Source organism: Kryptolebias marmoratus, linkage group LG4, assembly GCF_001649575.2.
Source record: "Kryptolebias marmoratus isolate JLee-2015 linkage group LG4, ASM164957v2, whole genome shotgun sequence".
NCBI lineage: Eukaryota > Metazoa > Chordata > Actinopteri > Cyprinodontiformes > Rivulidae > Kryptolebias > Kryptolebias marmoratus.
Genome location: NC_051433.1, coordinates 31,340,294 through 31,357,662, shown reverse-complemented (window position 1 = coordinate 31,357,662; position 17,369 = coordinate 31,340,294). Strand labels below are relative to the sequence as shown.

Below are 17,369 nucleotides of genomic sequence, written 5' to 3'. Positions count from 1 at the left end.
TTAGTTTAGCTACTATTTTTGACTGTCTTAGCTCATGCTTAGATATGTCTGGTTTTACTTCGGCTGTATAGCGGGCCTGGGGTACTTTTAGATAGTTCGGTACCGTTAGTTTTAGTTTTAGCTCAGTTTAGTTCTGTATATTTAGTCATGCTTAGATCTGTTTAGTTTAGCTTAGCTTATTTAGCCTTCCTGTACACCTAGCTTAGTTACTGTACAATTAGTTATCATTGTTATGTTTTAGCTTAGTTATCTTGTACCTGCACTATCATGTTCTGTAACTCTGTCTGTAATTTTGTTCTTGTGTTGTAAAGCACTTTGAGTCGCCTTGTGCTGAAAAGTGCTATATAAATAAATGTACCTACCTACCTGCGACCCATTAGTAGTTGTGCAGGCAGCAGGTGCACTCCATCCAAAGGAGAATTTCTGTTCTTCAGTAGAGCCAAATATGGGTCTCCTTCATTCTCTCTTGCTTTTTTCAACAAGTTCTTTACAGTTTGAACTACTCTTTCACTTTGACCATTAAGACGGTGAAAAGCCTGGGCTGGGCATTGTGTGCCTAAACTTCCAAGTTTTTGCAAACTCCTTGAGTTGTTCACTTGCGAACTGTGGGCCATTGTCAGATATTACTTCATCTGGAATTCCATGTCTAGCAAACAGGGACTTCATAGCTACAATGACATCTTTGCTTGTTGTTTGTGATGGTCTGGCAGTCTCTGAAAACTTTGAGTAATAATCTACACACAATAGATATTCAGTATCATCAAAGTAAAACTAATCCACATCAACTTTTGCCTAAGATCAATCTGGAATGTCTTGGTAAGCTAGGGTCAGAGAGACGTCCAACCAGTATGGACCCTTCTGGTGGGCCCACAGAATGGCAAATCCATGTAACTCATTCAGGCTGAGTCCAACCGTATCCTATGGGTAGAGGTCCAATCACCAGGCACTCACTGACAAGCCCATCCTTCAGGCCAGGCTCCAGGGTGAGGCCCCTGTATTACATGTCCGAACATGGGACATCAAGTTTATTGCTGTTTTGTCGATACAAGTGTTTTTGAACTGCTCTTTGTCTCGCCTGCCACGTAGGATAAAACTTTCTTGACTATTCCAAACATACTTCTTGTCACTGAGGCCAAACAGCTCAATCTTCCTCATGTCTGACCATCAAAGCTTTCTCCAGAAGGCATGTAGCTTGTCCATGTGGGCAGCTGCAGGTTTCAGCTGAACTTGAAGCTTTGTACTAGGTTGGCACCCTCTCAGTTCATGGTGATGTAAAACTAGTTTCATTGTAAACATGAATACTGGTGTCCCAGCAATTTCCAGCTCATGACAGGCTTCAACCTGGGTGGTTACTGCATTGCTCCTGAATATCTTAACTAAGTTTCCTTCATCCAAGGGTAACACATGCTAATTGATCAATCCATTAGATGCTGCACAACAGAAGCTACCAGCTGCAGTCAATCCTAAACATTTATGAAAAGTCCACAGGCCTTGGCCATGTCACTTTAAAAGACATTCTAGAACCTTCAGCACCACTTATTAAAAGATTTAGACAAATGTATGGCTATATTTCAACATCATAAATTTGTCTGCTAAACACCAATATACACCACCAAAATATAAAACGTAGCTGTGTGGAAGTATTTGAGAGTACAGATTTATTTATTTATTTATTTCGAACAGACAGTAAAAAACAATCAAAAAAAAAAAGAAAAGAAAATGAAATACAATGAAACAAACTTAAATAAAATGTATAACAAAATTATTCTGCCCATGTGACATGCAAATTTGTTTTTTTTGTTTTTTTATATTTTGTTCGAAAAAGAGCAGGTAGAAGATACATCTTATAGTGTCCTGCCCTTTTCCTACTTGTCAATTTATTATCAATTAACTTTCATAACATCAAAACGAAGACAAATCGTTTCCATTTTACATGATATTCAACTATGTACAATTATTTTAAATACTATTTATATCATCAATTGCATTATAGACTATTAAACAGTCATCTCATATATCATATTTTGAAATGAGCTCTTCTTTAATCCGTTTTTTAAATTGGTTTACATTTGTAATTTTTTTAAACTCATCATTCAATCCATTCCAGACATTTACTCCACACACAGATAAACAAAAACTCTTCCTCGTTGTTCTAATATGTTGTTTTTTAAAATATCCCTCACCTCTTAAATTATAACCACCCTCTCTGTCACTAAACATTTTCTGTATATTGTGATGGTGACAAAAGTAAAAAATACAAATTATGCTCATTGAAGTTGTTCAGGAGAAGGACAAAATCTAGCACTTTTAACACAAGCAATTTGATAGGACATGAAAATCCAACACAATGCCAAATTAAAAGAGATTCCTAATAGCAGTACTGTCTGGCTACTGCCTGTCATTGAGCAGAAGTGGATCTTGGGAATAAACAGATCTGAGCACAAGCTTCCTGACAACTTCACCCCTCACCATTGGGCAAATTTTGGAAAAGACTTGCTGTTCTGGCTTTAAAGACTTAACATGAAAACTAAGCTCTAATTTTCAAACACAATTTCTAATTAAATGTAAAAAGTATAATGGCATTTATTAGTACTAGGTACTGGTAAGTACTCAACTGTAAGTACTTGTACTTGGTTTGAAAAAAATGTGGTATTGGTGCACCCATATGGAATAATACAACTCAGTAAGGAACAGTACTAAATCTATGCTGCAGCTTTTTTTAAGCTTCTGTCACATCCCATGATCTCCAGGAGCAGAACTAAGCCATGAGCTGAGTGATGTTTTAGGTCACAGCAGTATATATAGTTTTCCATCCAATGCCATTGTTTGCACCTAATGAATAATATGTGAACAGAGGAATGATTCAACAACTGAAAAGTCTATCTTTCTATCAGCTTGGCAAAGCTGAGCTGACGTGTGTGTGGGTGTGAGTGTGTGTAGACCTCAGGTACAGGCAGTAGCCCGTGAAGGTGTCTGTGTGTGTGACGAAAAAAAAAAACTGATCAGGACTAGTTCTTTGACCTACTATATTTTGTCTGCCAGTCAAAAGATAAAGATCCAAAGATTACAAACACACACAGAAGTTCACATTTTTACCCCTGTTAGGACATTGTATTGACTTTCATTCTTTTCTGGAACCTGACCGTGACCCTTACCTAAAACCTAACTATTAGCAGTATATGCCTAACCCTAATGTAAAATCAATTCATACCTTAGCCCTAAGCTTAATCCAAAAATGAGGTCCCACTGTATTAGAGCCAGGCTTTGGCCCCCCTATTAAAGCAGATGATTATACTAGAAAAAGTCCTAAAAAGGTAACAGTTTGTTGAACCACTTTGTTGCACATGAACACAGAGCAGATACCTTTCCAAATGTAACATAGAAGCTCAATACCTGATCATTGCCTTTGGGCTTTGCAGACATGATGCTGTATTCAATTCATCCCATTACTCAGATATTTGCCATTGGGTAGGTGAGTATTTGTGTGTGTGTGAAAGAGAGAGGGTGAAAAAGGAGCCAATGACAAATGAGGGTAAATAACAAAGTAGTGGAGGGCAGTGGCAGGGGGGTGCAGCCTACCAAACTCATGACCTGGAGAGGTAAACAGAAAGTTAGAGTTGGCCGGGCGGGAAGGACAGAAAGACATGACGACTATGAGATTGTTCAGCATGCACTGTAGTCTGGCCCCCATGCTCTTATTGGCTGCTGTGCTCTGAGAGACATGTTCATCCCCCCAACACACACACACTCCGGCAGCCTGCTGAACGTCTTTGTACGTATTTGTGTGTGAGGAAGTCGGCAGACTGAAGCGAGTCACGGAGGCAGGCTCTAACTTCAACTCCAATGAGCTTGCATCCCTCACACACACACACACCCACACACACACACACACACACACACACACACACACACACACACACACTGTGCTCTCTCTTCACCCTGGGACACAAGGAGGAGAGGAAGCGAACGAGCAGAGGAAAGAGACCGAGAGGCAGAGAGGAGAGAGGGGGAGAGAGGCAGTGGGAGACTGGCAGGGTGTGTGAGAGAGAAATCATGGCTTCAGATCTGGTGCTGGCTGCGATGCTGCTGTGGACTATAATGGTCCCGGCTATGGGAACCGCGGGAACCAACAGCAACGAAGGTAAGACTGAGTGTGTGCTCATTTTTTAATGACACAAGGTTAAGGATTAACTTCATACATGTTGTGATTTAATGTGAACAAAACCAGCTTTAGACATATGAAATGTGGACATACTTTGGAGAAGATGCTTAAATGTCTGAGGTCAAAGTATAGATTAAAATTTACTTAGAACAACTTTAAATCTGACATCAGTGTGTGAACTGGTTGCTCACACTAACCCCGGGTTGCGTGTTCTGCTGTGGAGTCAGAAAGTGACATAGATGCAACATGTTATCTGAGGTCTTCAAAAAGAACCTGTGTTAGTTTTATAGATTGTATTCTGCTTATGTTCTCAGGTGCTCTTTTGTATCACACACTAAAGCCTAGCCTGTCCTTGGCTTTTTTAACTGAGATTGAAACCAATGGCACTTGTTTAAATAATGTCACACAAACATAGCTTTAGAGATGAGGGATGGCAGAAATTTCGAACATCCTCTATGTGGCCTCTGATGACAACATCCAGCTTTAACTGCTGCAGGGCGAGACGAGCAGCAGCAGAAGAACAGGCTAAAGGAGTCAGAATAAAGGAGGGAAAATAAAAGAGATCAGTCTTTTGGTTCAGGTGATATCCCTCCTGTCAGTGCTGGAGTTGAGATAAACTCTGTAAACCCGTGTTGGGTCGGACAGGGCAAGAAGTAATAAATATGAAATCAATCAATCTTGAATTTAATCTGAATGTCAGACTCTATTTTCTTCTCCTTTTGCTAAAGTTCGGACTAGTATTTATTGACTTTCAAGTCAAATGTCCTACAGTTTTGTGTTCTTTGTTTTTCACTGGTTTAAAGTAAAATACTTTGCGCTTAAATTGGACTTCATATAAGTCCCATGGATGTAGATGTCTATATCTGTGTCCAAAAGCAAAAACATTTTTGGGAATCAAATATTTATGATATTGTCTGTCTGTCTGCAGCTCCAATAGTTGGGAATCATAGTTTTGTTTATATAGTCACTGCTACTGCTACTGGAATGTACGTAAAATCTTACTTTTCTTTCTTTTTTCTTTTTTTGTTTACAAGTGGGAAGTGTAAAGCTCTAAGGAGAAAACTGACAGAGATCTATAAATATTGACCCAGAAAAAAACTTGGTTGGGGTTCTTTAGATTGAAAACCATTGAGGGGGATCTTTTGGTCATTTTTAGCCTCAATACAATTCCACAAATGGTGTGGACAAGGTTGCAATCTCCTCCTCTGAAATTAAACTTTTAATGTCTGAAAGCAATATGGTCCTAAAAATTCACATCTAGATCCTAATTATTAACAAATAATATTTTCACACATATTACAATAGAAATTAAAACCCTTGTATATCAGTTTTTATGTTTATGCATAAATTAGCTCTACTGGACTCCCTTTACATTTGTTTGTGCTTCTAAGGAAGAATGTAAAATGAAAAGCGTCAAAGACAGCTTGTGATTTACCCTTTTAATTCCATCGATATCAAACAAACTGCTATAAAAAAGCTGCATTCCTTCTTGATTACAGAGCTGCTGTGCATAAAAAAAGAATTTTCTTCACACAAGAATTCATTACATCAAGACAACTTCTCTAAATATACAGACAAATTACAAACTCACGCAAGCACAGATGTTTTGAAAAAAGGTAAAACTCATAATAACAGTGTGGACTTTTAAGTTATTACAAATAATAATGTAATATGTCAGTAACCAAAAATTGTAAATAACTATTTAGGATCAGATAGATATACCAGTATTTTCAAGAGCTGAAGTTCACCTATCCCTTAGAATAGGAGATCTAAAATAAATAACGTTTTTCCCTTTGGTTTGTGTCATTTTGTTTCAAGGAAATCAGATGCTAGAAAATATAATGCCAATGTTTTTTTTCAGCTGCAGCCCAGTTTTAGACCAGTTACAGTTATTGCCGGTTGATAGAAACGATTGGTTTCAAAATGAATGACTGAAGGGACAACTTCACTTCATTCACACAGAGTTCAGGATCAATCGGACCAAACAAACTAGTTTATGCAGTGTATACAAACAGGAGACCACCGCCATCCATCTGGTGCCTAGACATTCATCATATCACAATATATATATATATATATATATATATATATATATAAACAGTAAAACAAACATCCATAAGTGTCTCCTCACAGACATTCTAAGACTAAATCAAACACTTGTTTCTATTCCAGAGTTGCCGTACAGGAAATGAGAAACTGTTGCTTTAAAATTATCGTTTTTTGATCCAAACTATTATTAAGTGCTGAGTGAGGGTGTGCTTTTTAGCTCAGCAGGTGTGTGTGTGTGTGTGTGCGTGTGCATGTGCACGTTCTCAGCCAGGGGTTGAGGTGTGTGTTGTGATCGGCGAATGTCTGGCTGGTCGGATCAAATTTTCTGCTTTGTGGGTGTTTGCATTAATAAAAACAAGATTTTTTGGATGCACAAAAATGCCAAAACTATTGTATAGTTAGACTTTTTAAAAAATATTTACTGGATGTCGTATTGACACTAAAGCTATTGTATAAATATGATGATTATGATCTTTCTGGCAACATTGTTCCGTTCACTCCCAACTCAAAGACGGTCTAATATTCAGTTGCATTGATAAGTTTAGGCAACTGCGTACATGAAATGTAAATATGTCTGTATGTGTGTGGTAAGAAGTAACGGTTCAATGAACAAAGAGACAAAGGAAAAAGAAAACAATATTTTAAATCTCATTATTTCACAATATTTGTTCAGTAAGATGCGGAATTTCAATGTTAAGACTGTTTACGAGAAATGTTTATTACTGTGATAAAAACATATCTTCTGTTTGAAAAGCATTTGTGTTTGATTAAAAAACAGATAGAATTCTCAGTTCATGCAGGAATAGGTTTTCTCCATTTTTAAAAATAAATAAAGACATATATTCAAAGAAAAGGATGTTTTTTATTTGGTTTTAAAAAATCAAGTCAAAATTTACAGTGTCCTAGTATCCATCAGTGTGTGTGTGTGTGTGTGTGTGTGTGTGTGTGTGTGTGTATACTATTACTTTTTATGGAAGGGAAAAACAGGAAACAAAATATAAATAAAGAACTAGCACAGTATGTTACTGAAAACTTAAAATACAACCACATCATAAAAATATTAATGATCTAGCAATTTATTTTTCATATCTGAATATTAGATTTTCCTAAAATATATTTTTCATGTTTTAACACAATGCTTTCGCATTATTGCAATACACATGCTTCTCATGGTATAATGTGATTATTTACAATTAAACAATGTTTTACAAATTTTAAAATATAAAAAGTATATTTTGGTAATGTGATAATTTTGCTATAACAAAAGTATGTACACAGGAATAAGATGAAACAAAAAAGTTAATGTGAAAATATATGATGAGAACATGGACATGAAATGATGTTACAACATAAAAAAGACTTAATAAACTTTTAGTGACGCAGTATTTTTTTTTCTTTTTTAATGAGGTGACAGTTAAGCGCTTTCATTAATACTTTATTTCCTAAAGTTGTTCCTTTTAATGTTACAAACTTTATATTTTTATGAACATGTCACTTGATCTCTTGACGTTTCAGCATATACTAAATTTATGTAAATTGCAATGGTAAAGTTAATTAAAATGTCAATATTACAAAAAGTTCAAATTTATATATACAAACTATAAACGGTATTTACAAACTGGTAAAATGTGGCACAACTCTAAGTGAAATGTACCAAGGCATATTAAGGCCATTATAGCTATATTAATAATAATATTATTAATGAAATTAAAAGAATATGGGAAGCAGGGTGAAGTTCTGAGATAAACATCAGAAATTTAAGATCAATTTAATTTTAAAACTGTTCCTTGAGATTTTTTTTTTCTCTGAAGTATATCTCGCATGCATATATAACAATAGAATATCTGAAAATATCATTGAACCAAATTTAATTTATTTATTTTGCAAATTCAAAAACAACTGCCTTTGACCTAAGAACTGTACACAACAGGTAAGTCATATGAATCTGTAGCTATCAGACTTTTTTCTGCAAATCTAAGACTTTCTAAAATAGGAGGATAATCAAATTTTATCACATAAATATTTGACATTATTTATTAATTGAGGCATCAATAAAGTGTTGAATTAATTATTATTTGTTAGAATTTATGAGACTTTATCTCAGATTTTTACCTTGCCCACATGCTCTTTTTATTATTATTTTTTTTTACAATGACCCTTATACTCCAATTGTGGAAATGTTTTGCAGTGCAACTCATTTTTATGTTATTCCTTCTTTTTGAATTAAGTTTTCACAGATCTGATGGTTTTGGTACTCTGTTTTTACTATTCATTTCTATTTTATAATTTCCCCTTGTTTTATCCAGCTGCTGTTTACAGAATCTTTGGCTCTTCGTTCTCTCCGCCTGGCCAATTGAATAACTGGGCCTCTCTGTGGTAGCTAACAATAAATATAGGACTTATTTCTTTTTTTCTTATTTAAATGTAATTTTTAAAAATATATATATTAGACAGACACAAACAGTTGTCCTGGACAGCTACAAGTACCTTGGCATACTGCAGACAAATGGCAACCAGTATAAGTCCGCAAGGAAGTCAGTACCTGCAGAGAGTCAGGCAGGTCCTGAAGAGCCAGCTGAAGGGTGAGAACAAAGTCCAGGCCATCAACTCGTGTGGTGCCAGTCATCAGATACCCCGCTGGTATAATAACCTGGCCTAAGGAGGAGATAGAAGCCACTGATATCAAGACATGAAAGCTCCTCACAATGCACAGAGGGTTTCACCCTAAGTCCAGCACCCTGAGACTGGAGGCAGAGGACTAATGAGCATCAGAGCCACGATACAGGATGAACCAACCAAGATCCTGGAGTCCATCAGGAACAAAGCTCCCAATGATGATCTGCTAAGTGAATAAATTATAAGCTGTTGAAATGATCAAGCAAGATCTTAAATACAGAAACTTTACTGTTGCCATTTTCAAAAAGAATAAAGTGTTTTGGTTTGAATATAATAAAATAATGAAGACATTAATGTCACTGCCTGACTGTGGACTGAACCCTGACCTCCCTTGTGTGACTGAGTTGCCTGTCAACGCTGTGGGATGGAGGACAGTCAACTACAGCATTGTTGGAAGAACAATACTTGCTTTCATGTCAGTCTTCAAAAGTCTCAGAAAAAAAAAAAGTTGCTAGTCACTTTTTTGAAAAATACTCACTAGAGGGGTGTAAACTCGCTACATAGTGACAAAGTCTCTACGCTATCAACACTGCTTGCACCTGGACCTGCCCTGCTCTGTTCTCATTGGCTCTGGTTCATTTTAATTTGTTGAAAGCAGCACCAATTTAATCCCTCCATCATAATTAGATTGAATGGCTTTAACGGGACCACAACACAGAAAACTTTCTTTTTTCCTTTTCATTTTTACTGATAAAAAGGCAAAGGAGAACTTTCGTCAATAAACAGAAAGTAGCGGATGAAAATGTGGCTGAATGAAGGATTTGTACAGCAATTTTTGCCAGCTGACAGCTAATTTTGAATCTCCTGTTTACTATCCCTTGACTTGTTAGGGATTTTTCAGACCCTCCAGGATTTTGCGATGTTGCGATCGCAACTATTAATGCAAAATCAAGCAAACCCTGCGAAATCGCAATTTTTTGCAACTTTGTCCAAAACACTGCATCTTTCCCGCAACTTTAACGCCAAATAACTCACGAAGAAGATATGTGACGTCACATCCTGTTAACATTAGAATGCCAGGAGCGTGCAGGAGCAGCGGTGGTTCACTTAGGGACGGCTGGCCAAAATTAGCGTTCCTGTTTCGGGTCAGCCGTGAGCTAGACGCCGCTAACTCTGCGGAGCGCAAATATCCAATATCCAACTTCAAACTAACTTCACTGCTGTCGCAAACCAGTTTCCTCCCCAGCTGCAGCTGTTTTGCATGTCCTGCAGTGTAATCATCGAACATAAACGCATCGACAAACACTTTGTGTCTGCAAAACATGTGAGGAGAGCTGCAGACGAGGGACAATCCAGAAATGCTCATGAATGTCAGTTTAGAAGCTATCAAAGTTCTCAAATAAAGCACCTTTTGAGAACGTCAATGTTTGTTGGTATCTTAAAAAACTAGGAAGTATTTTTGATTTATATATTAAAAGTTATGTTTTTTTATTGATTTTATAAAAAAAAAAAGTCAGTGAGTAATTCTGTCAAAATAGGTTCTTTGATTATTTTTTTTGTGGCCTTAGTTCAGATTTTGTGTTTAATTTTGGAGTAAGACTTTCCATGCAAACTCTAACAATCACCTTTGTTTCTGACCAAGGCAAAGAGATTTTAGGCTCTCTTCAGGAAAAACAAACATAAGAGTCCATCCCGTCTGACTAAAAACTTCTAGTTTCCCTGTCACCTTATCTGTCTTAATAACAGCAGTGCTGATTTTCCTGGTGTTTTCAGGCTTGAACCGCCCCAGGCATCAATTAGCATAAATGCTGGAAAAGCTTAAAATTCATTGTTGGAAATCTTAGAAAATGTGCACAGATGAAAAAAAAAAAAAGAGTCCAGATAAGACTGTATTTGGATCTGGATCCTGCCTGCAGTCTGCATTTAGGAACTCCTGACTTAGAGCATTGTCGAGGTTTTTAAAAATAAAAAAAACAGCAGAATAAAATGTCTCTCTTTCAAGTTAAAGATCAATTCAAATGTTACTATCAGCAATGATTAGTACCTATCTGGTACATAAATATAAATGATTTTGAATAATTCTACATAAAGAGATTTAACACACTCTCACTCAGGAACACATAATTAGTTTAATGCATCATTTACCTGTATGGGGACAGTGTGTTACCTCGTAAAGCTCCTGTTCCTAATTCAACTTATGCACGCTGTTCCTCACAGAGCTTCCTCTGTGGTTGTCTCAGTTATGAGGAACATGAAAGATCCACGCTGGGAGAATGACTCACTGATAATGAGCTAACTGTAGGTGGGTTGTTATTATCATCACAGACCTCTGCTGCAAGAGGACCAGCTGGGGAAACGGGCAGGAACAATGTGTGGCAGAATATTTTTTAGGATTTAAACATGTAAAGTAAAAGTTATTGAAACAACAAAAAAGGGAGGTTAAAAGCCACCACACTGTTTGTCCTTGTGAACATAGTTTTAAAATTTTGATTAACATTTTGTCAGCATAGATGTCATTTATTTTGATCTTTGTGCAGGTAAAAAAAACCTTCTATGTCTGTGTTTATCAACAACATATAAAACTAAAGTATGTGTGAATTCATCACAGTTAAAAGCCTGAAGATGAAATCTTCTTGACACAGATTATAGATGTGAAAAAACCATCTAAACCATTACATGAAATTTTAAAACTGCTTTAGCTGTGCTGCTCAAGGACACTTCAGAAGGCTCTCTGACAGAACAGGATGCTTTTCCTTACATCTCATATTTCAACATTTTATTGGTGCCTCAATTGTCCTCTTCAGAGCACAGAACAGCCAACAGTAGCTAGACATGACACATGAAGAAAGACCATTACTCTCATCAGTCTGTCAGGGGTGTCAGGATGTGCTTCTTTCACAAAAAGAATTCACCTCTTTTGCTGTTTGTTTAGCTTGACCAACAGTCATTGGTCAAAAGATAGGGTGCACCCTGGACACATAGAGTCAAACAAGACAGCTTCAAAAGACACACACAAGTGCTTGACCAAAATTAAACCACAGCACCAGATTCATTTATTTGTAATTCTAACATAATTGTGCTTATTGTGCGGAATGTTATTCCTCTGCTGTTCTGTTTTTTGTAAAGAACCATTGAAAGCCTGAGAAGCTGATATTAGTAATTAATTAGCTGGATCATTAGCCTCTGACAGTGGCAATGACATCTGAAGTGAGCCCATACTCTGCTATTATTTTGTCTGCAAACATGCCAATTCTTGTTTCTTGTTGCAAATGTTTTAAAACGGCTTTAACTTAAAATGAGATGGGTGATGCTTCTCTGGTAGGCAGTCTACAAATGACTGAGTTATCTTCTGGATAAAATGTAAAACCAATCAACTATGTCTTTTTTTAACAGCCATAAAAGATAGAGCGAATTCCCCTACTGGCTGCCATACACCAACTTGAAGCAACAGGTGTAGCAATGGAGAGGGGTAATAAAAAATAAATCAATACTCCGTCTCTGGTGTCTATTTTATAAGCATTTAAACTATTTGAACAGAAACTTTGTGGTATTGATGTGATAGCAGATGACAGTGCCGGGCGGTGCATTTCACACTTAGGCCTTCAGTGATGTCCAACTTAGTCAATAAATACCTTTCATTCTGCCAGCATTTATAACACCAGGACTGGAGAGCAGTTAGAAACACACTTAAGCACTACTTGGCATTGCATCACCTCAGTTGTGTACAAAATGGGCTATTATCCGGTGCATTTTAAAAATCAACAAACCCACATCAGCAATTAAAACATATCTAGTATGCTACTGTCAAAACTAAAAAAAAAATAGAATAAAATAAATAAAATGTTTGCACTCACCAAAATGGCTGTGTCCCCCAAAACACTTATTTCAAAACAAAATCTATTCTGGAACAGGTTAGCTAGCTCGGGGTCGGCCGTCCTCCTCTAACGAGATCTAGCTTCTCTTGAAAAGTTTGTCTTCTTCTTCTTGTTGATTTTTATTGGCGGCTGGCAAAAAACTTTCAGTAGCATTACCGCCACTTACTGGTAAGGAGTGTGGTTCGCGATGATCTAAATACTTTCCCCTACTTTTACTTCACACCTAATCCCTGCAATAATTTCTGCCTCCACATACACTCACACATACACACCTACTAATATAACCTTACAAGCCTATAGCTTTATGCAACACACTTCGTTATTCAATACACCTTCACAACCATCTTACTCTACTCAGATTCTATGAAATAACTTTGTTTTTTTAAGAAATCGATTAATTAATTGAATATTTCTACTCCTCAAATCCCTCCTCAAAAAATCTAATAAATTAAACCTTTCTTTAATACCTTCACACTCTCTCAACATACATCTTCCCTCTTCTTCATATTTATAACACTCTAAAAAAACATGTTCTATTGTTTCAAACTTCTCACACTATTCACACTTTCCAGTCTTATGCTTCTGTATTTTAAAAAGTGAATAATTAAGCCCTGTATGACCAAACCTTAACCTAGTTATTACTTTTTCCTCCTTCCTGTTTCTTCTTCCTTTTCTTTTCCTTTCTACAAACTTCTGAATTTTATAAAACCATCTTCCTGTTTTACCTTCATCCCACCTTCTCTGCCATATTTTCATCAGCTCCTCTTTGACTTTACTTTTCCCTTCAGATTTACTAGTCCTAACTGTAAAACTAATAGAATTATGAATTGCCTTCTTTGCCATTTTATCAACCCTCTCGTTTCCTTCTACCCCTATATGTGTCGGAACCCAAACAAAAACAACTACTAACCCCATATTTTGTATTCTAAATAGAGTATGATATATTTCTAATAATATGTCCATCCTACTATCTGAATTATTATATTTTATGCTTATCAAAGCTGAACTTGAATCTGAGCAAATTATTGCTTGCAATGGTTTTACGTCCTCTATCCATTGTAAAGCCAAAAGTATTGCTAACATTTCTCCTGTGTAAATTGATAACCCATCTGTAAGAAAGTTTGTGTTGAAACGGCCTTGCCAGTATATCAGCAACCAAATCAACGTGTTGCTCTCCTTCAGCCATTGTGGGTTAAAAGGTTTTTAGCCATTAACAGTCCCGGGTGTGACTCTGTTGATCTGCACCAGTGTTGCCAGGTCAGAAATGTAGGATTATCGTACCAGAGACATAAAATTATCGTATTTTGAGGGAAATTATCGTACACCTGTCATAACCAAAATAACAAGTCTATTGATGCACTAAAGTCACTCTAGTGTTGAACAGTGTCTGACAGGTTCTCAGCGCTTCTTCTTCCAGACTGGTTCTGCTTCTTTCTTTTCTTTCTTTTTTTTCCTCACTCATTGGGCAGGCGCAGCAGACTATTCAGCCAATCATGGCTGTTGTTCTGAGGCAAACGCATACTCGTCACTCATAGCTCACATTTATAAAAGCCCGAAAATTCCAGCCAATCGTGCATCTGTTTCCGGAAACAGATGCCTTCAGGGTTCACAAAAAAAAACCCTGACAGGCTGATTACAACCGATTACAACCACACATTCACAGAATGGTCAAATTATCGTATATTTGGCCTCTTTTGGGATTATGGAGGGCAAAATTATCGTACAAATACGATAATTATCATACACCTGGCAACACTGATCTGCATAGCACTGCCGTGGCTCAAACTCGTAAGTATCCATATCCAATCACAGGACGCGTAAACGTTCAACGTGAGGCCAGTTAGAGGGCCTTACTGACACAACTCGTGATCTGATTGGCTATCGCAACTGTCTATCAACTGTATTTGGCCGGTCACGTACAGTGCACAGACGCCAGCACTGACGGTTCTGAAGGCCCGGGCAGATTTCATACAGCCTGGCAACATAAGAGCTGAATTCTGATTGGATAAAAACTTTAACCTAAAAACAACAGCACTGGAAGGAGCATAATATGACATGAAGAGAACATGAATACTTTTAGATATCTAGGGAAAGTAAATTACAAATTAAATGAACTTTTATCATAATTATGATCATGATTCTTGGTTATGTTAGGCCAGCAGAGAAGGCCATGCTGGCCCTGACGACCCACCACTGGTAGATGAGCGTCATCCTCAACAAACACCCCAAGCCCTACTGATTGTGCAAGATCTTTGCTTCAATGATCAGTATTAAGTCTTGTAATCAACCCACTTTGTTTGTTAGCAAAATATTTCATGAAGCACTGGACAAGTTTAACTGAGACTTTCAGATCCAGAGGTGGATCTATTGCATCTTAGCATCTGTTTTGCTATTTTTAGTTACTTTTCTTCTATTTTTCAGATTTATTTAAAGTTCTGCTGATTTTAGCTTATGTTTTACTTTTTTGAGCTTGTGTTCTGCTCATTTTAGCCTGTGTCCTGCTTGTTCTAAATTTAACTATTAAGTTTTGACTTCAACTCTAAATTGCCCCTAGGTGTGAATGAGAGCATAAATGGTTGTCTGTCTGTTCTGTGTCCTGTGATGGACTTCCAACTTGTCTGGGACAACCCCAACACAACCGCCCAACAAAATGACTGCTGGAGATAGGCATCCCATCCTACCAGGACAGGATGCAATTTTCTGTTCTCTAGTAGGAACTAATTTACAATAGACCTTGAAAATATGTAAACTCTATACCAAAATCATATAAAAACACATTAGACCAAAAAAGGGACCGAAAAAAAATAGATATTTCTGAGAGCCCTAAAATATCAAATTAGGCCAGTAGGATTTTTCAGAAGAACATGTATACACTTAGCACAAAAAGTAAAAATATATTGTATTTGGTAGATTATTTTGTTGTTGTAACAATGCTTCCTGCGAATAAATACTTGAGATCTGTAAATAATCAAATATCTAGTTAAGCAACACAAATTTATTTTCTTTTTGTGTTGTTCTTATATGTACTCTTTTGTATTAGTAAATTAAGGGAATTAAGACAATATTGCATGTACATGGAGCACAATTTGTGAATCATTTGGAAAATATATATTTTTATTTTAAAGGCCTAGTATTCCTTGAAGTAATGCATTACACTCGCTGCCTTTCATGCCAAACTAAGATCACCTTAAGTTAGTATGTGTTGGAAATGACTCTCAGTTACTACCACACTGATTTTTAATTTATTATCTATAAAATGGATTTTTTTTTACAAGTTTGGCAGTCATTTAAAATTGGGTTAACTTCAAAATTTTGTCAGTTGTAAATGAACAACCAATAATTACTCTTTGCAAATTTTGTTAAAACCCATCCTGTTTCAAAAGATATTTTGCTAAAAGACAGACCAGATAAAACAACAGTTTCATGATCACCCACCTTTCATTGTGGTGGGCAATAACGAAAGTCTCTAAGGTTGACAGCTTATTTAGATTTACTTTACATCAAAATGAATTGTTTTACATGGTTGAACAGACCTCCAATATGGATCATATTCTTTTGAAGTATTTGCACTGAAACTTGTGCTTTCTTCAGACTTCTTTCTGACATGAATCTGCTAAAATTAACACAATGTTTACCAGACACATGGACAGACACTGTATGTATTAGGTGTCTCTAATTTGTCTCGAGTGCAATAGTTATATTTGGACATTTTCACAAGAGCTCTCTGTTAACAGAAAATGTGTCCAGGTCTATAAACCAAACTGATGATAAATAATAATTATTAAAAATGGGTCCAGATCTGCCTATCTAAAAGTGTATCCCAGGAGATTAAATCACAAACATAGGGAGTTGTTGCCAAAGCAGGCCAAAGCCAGTATGATGTGGTTGGAGGTGTCAAGAAAAAAGAATTTCATAGAATGCGAGTTGGAAATGCCCCTAAAAAAGATAGTGGGGTGTAAAAATGTAGGGGTTTTGGCATTAAGAGAAGCAACAGTGTGTGTGCAGTTGCTGTTGTCAAAGTGGCGCACACTATTACAAAACAATGGTCATTAATCACCGCTGGTGCCCATTAATAATATACACAACTTACACACATCACACACACTGTGGATGTAGAAGTGCCCTGGTGGTACTTCTGTAAAACCAATCTAGTAAAATATGAAAAATGCACAACCCATTTTTACATTACGAACATGATGTACACGGTTCTGATAGAGTCATGTTGCACAGTCCTACTGCTTCTTTGTAAAACTGTTTTCTGCTGTGTACCACTGTCACTTTATTTATAGGTTTATAAACTTATTTTTCAGCTATTTCTTACTGAAAATCATGCGAGGGAATAAAAAAAAAATCCGGTGAAACAGGAAGATTTTTATTTAAGAGTAGAATCCTTAGCTATATATATATAACCAATTGGATGATTAAATTAAAATATATTCTTGAATAAAAACTGTATGTGGATAAGTTTGTTAAATGAAATACCAACATCCATCCATCCATCCATTGTCTTCCGCTTATCCGGGGTCGGGTCGCGGGGGCAGCAGCCTAAGCAGGGAGACCCAGACTTCCCTCTCCCCAGCCACTTAGGCCAGCTCCTCCGGGGGAATCCCAAGGCGCTCCCAGGCCAGCCGAGAAACATAGTCCCTCCAGCGTGTCCTGGGTCTTCC

General features: G+C 36.8%; 1 protein-coding gene across 2 annotated transcripts in view; it reads left to right on the top strand.

The window, feature by feature from the left end:
* The first annotated feature begins 3,803 nt into the window (after positions 1-3,803).
* Positions 3,804-17,369, top strand: part of epha8 (eph receptor A8) — a 271,726-nt gene continuing 258,160 nt past the window's right edge. For both annotated transcript variants that reach the window (XM_037975306.1, XM_037975307.1), the window contains exon 1: positions 3,804-4,141. In XM_037975306.1, coding sequence (XP_037831234.1) covers positions 3,844-4,141 — 298 coding nt within the window. In that variant the 5' untranslated portion in view covers positions 3,804-3,843. The remainder of the gene's footprint in view (positions 4,142-17,369) is intronic.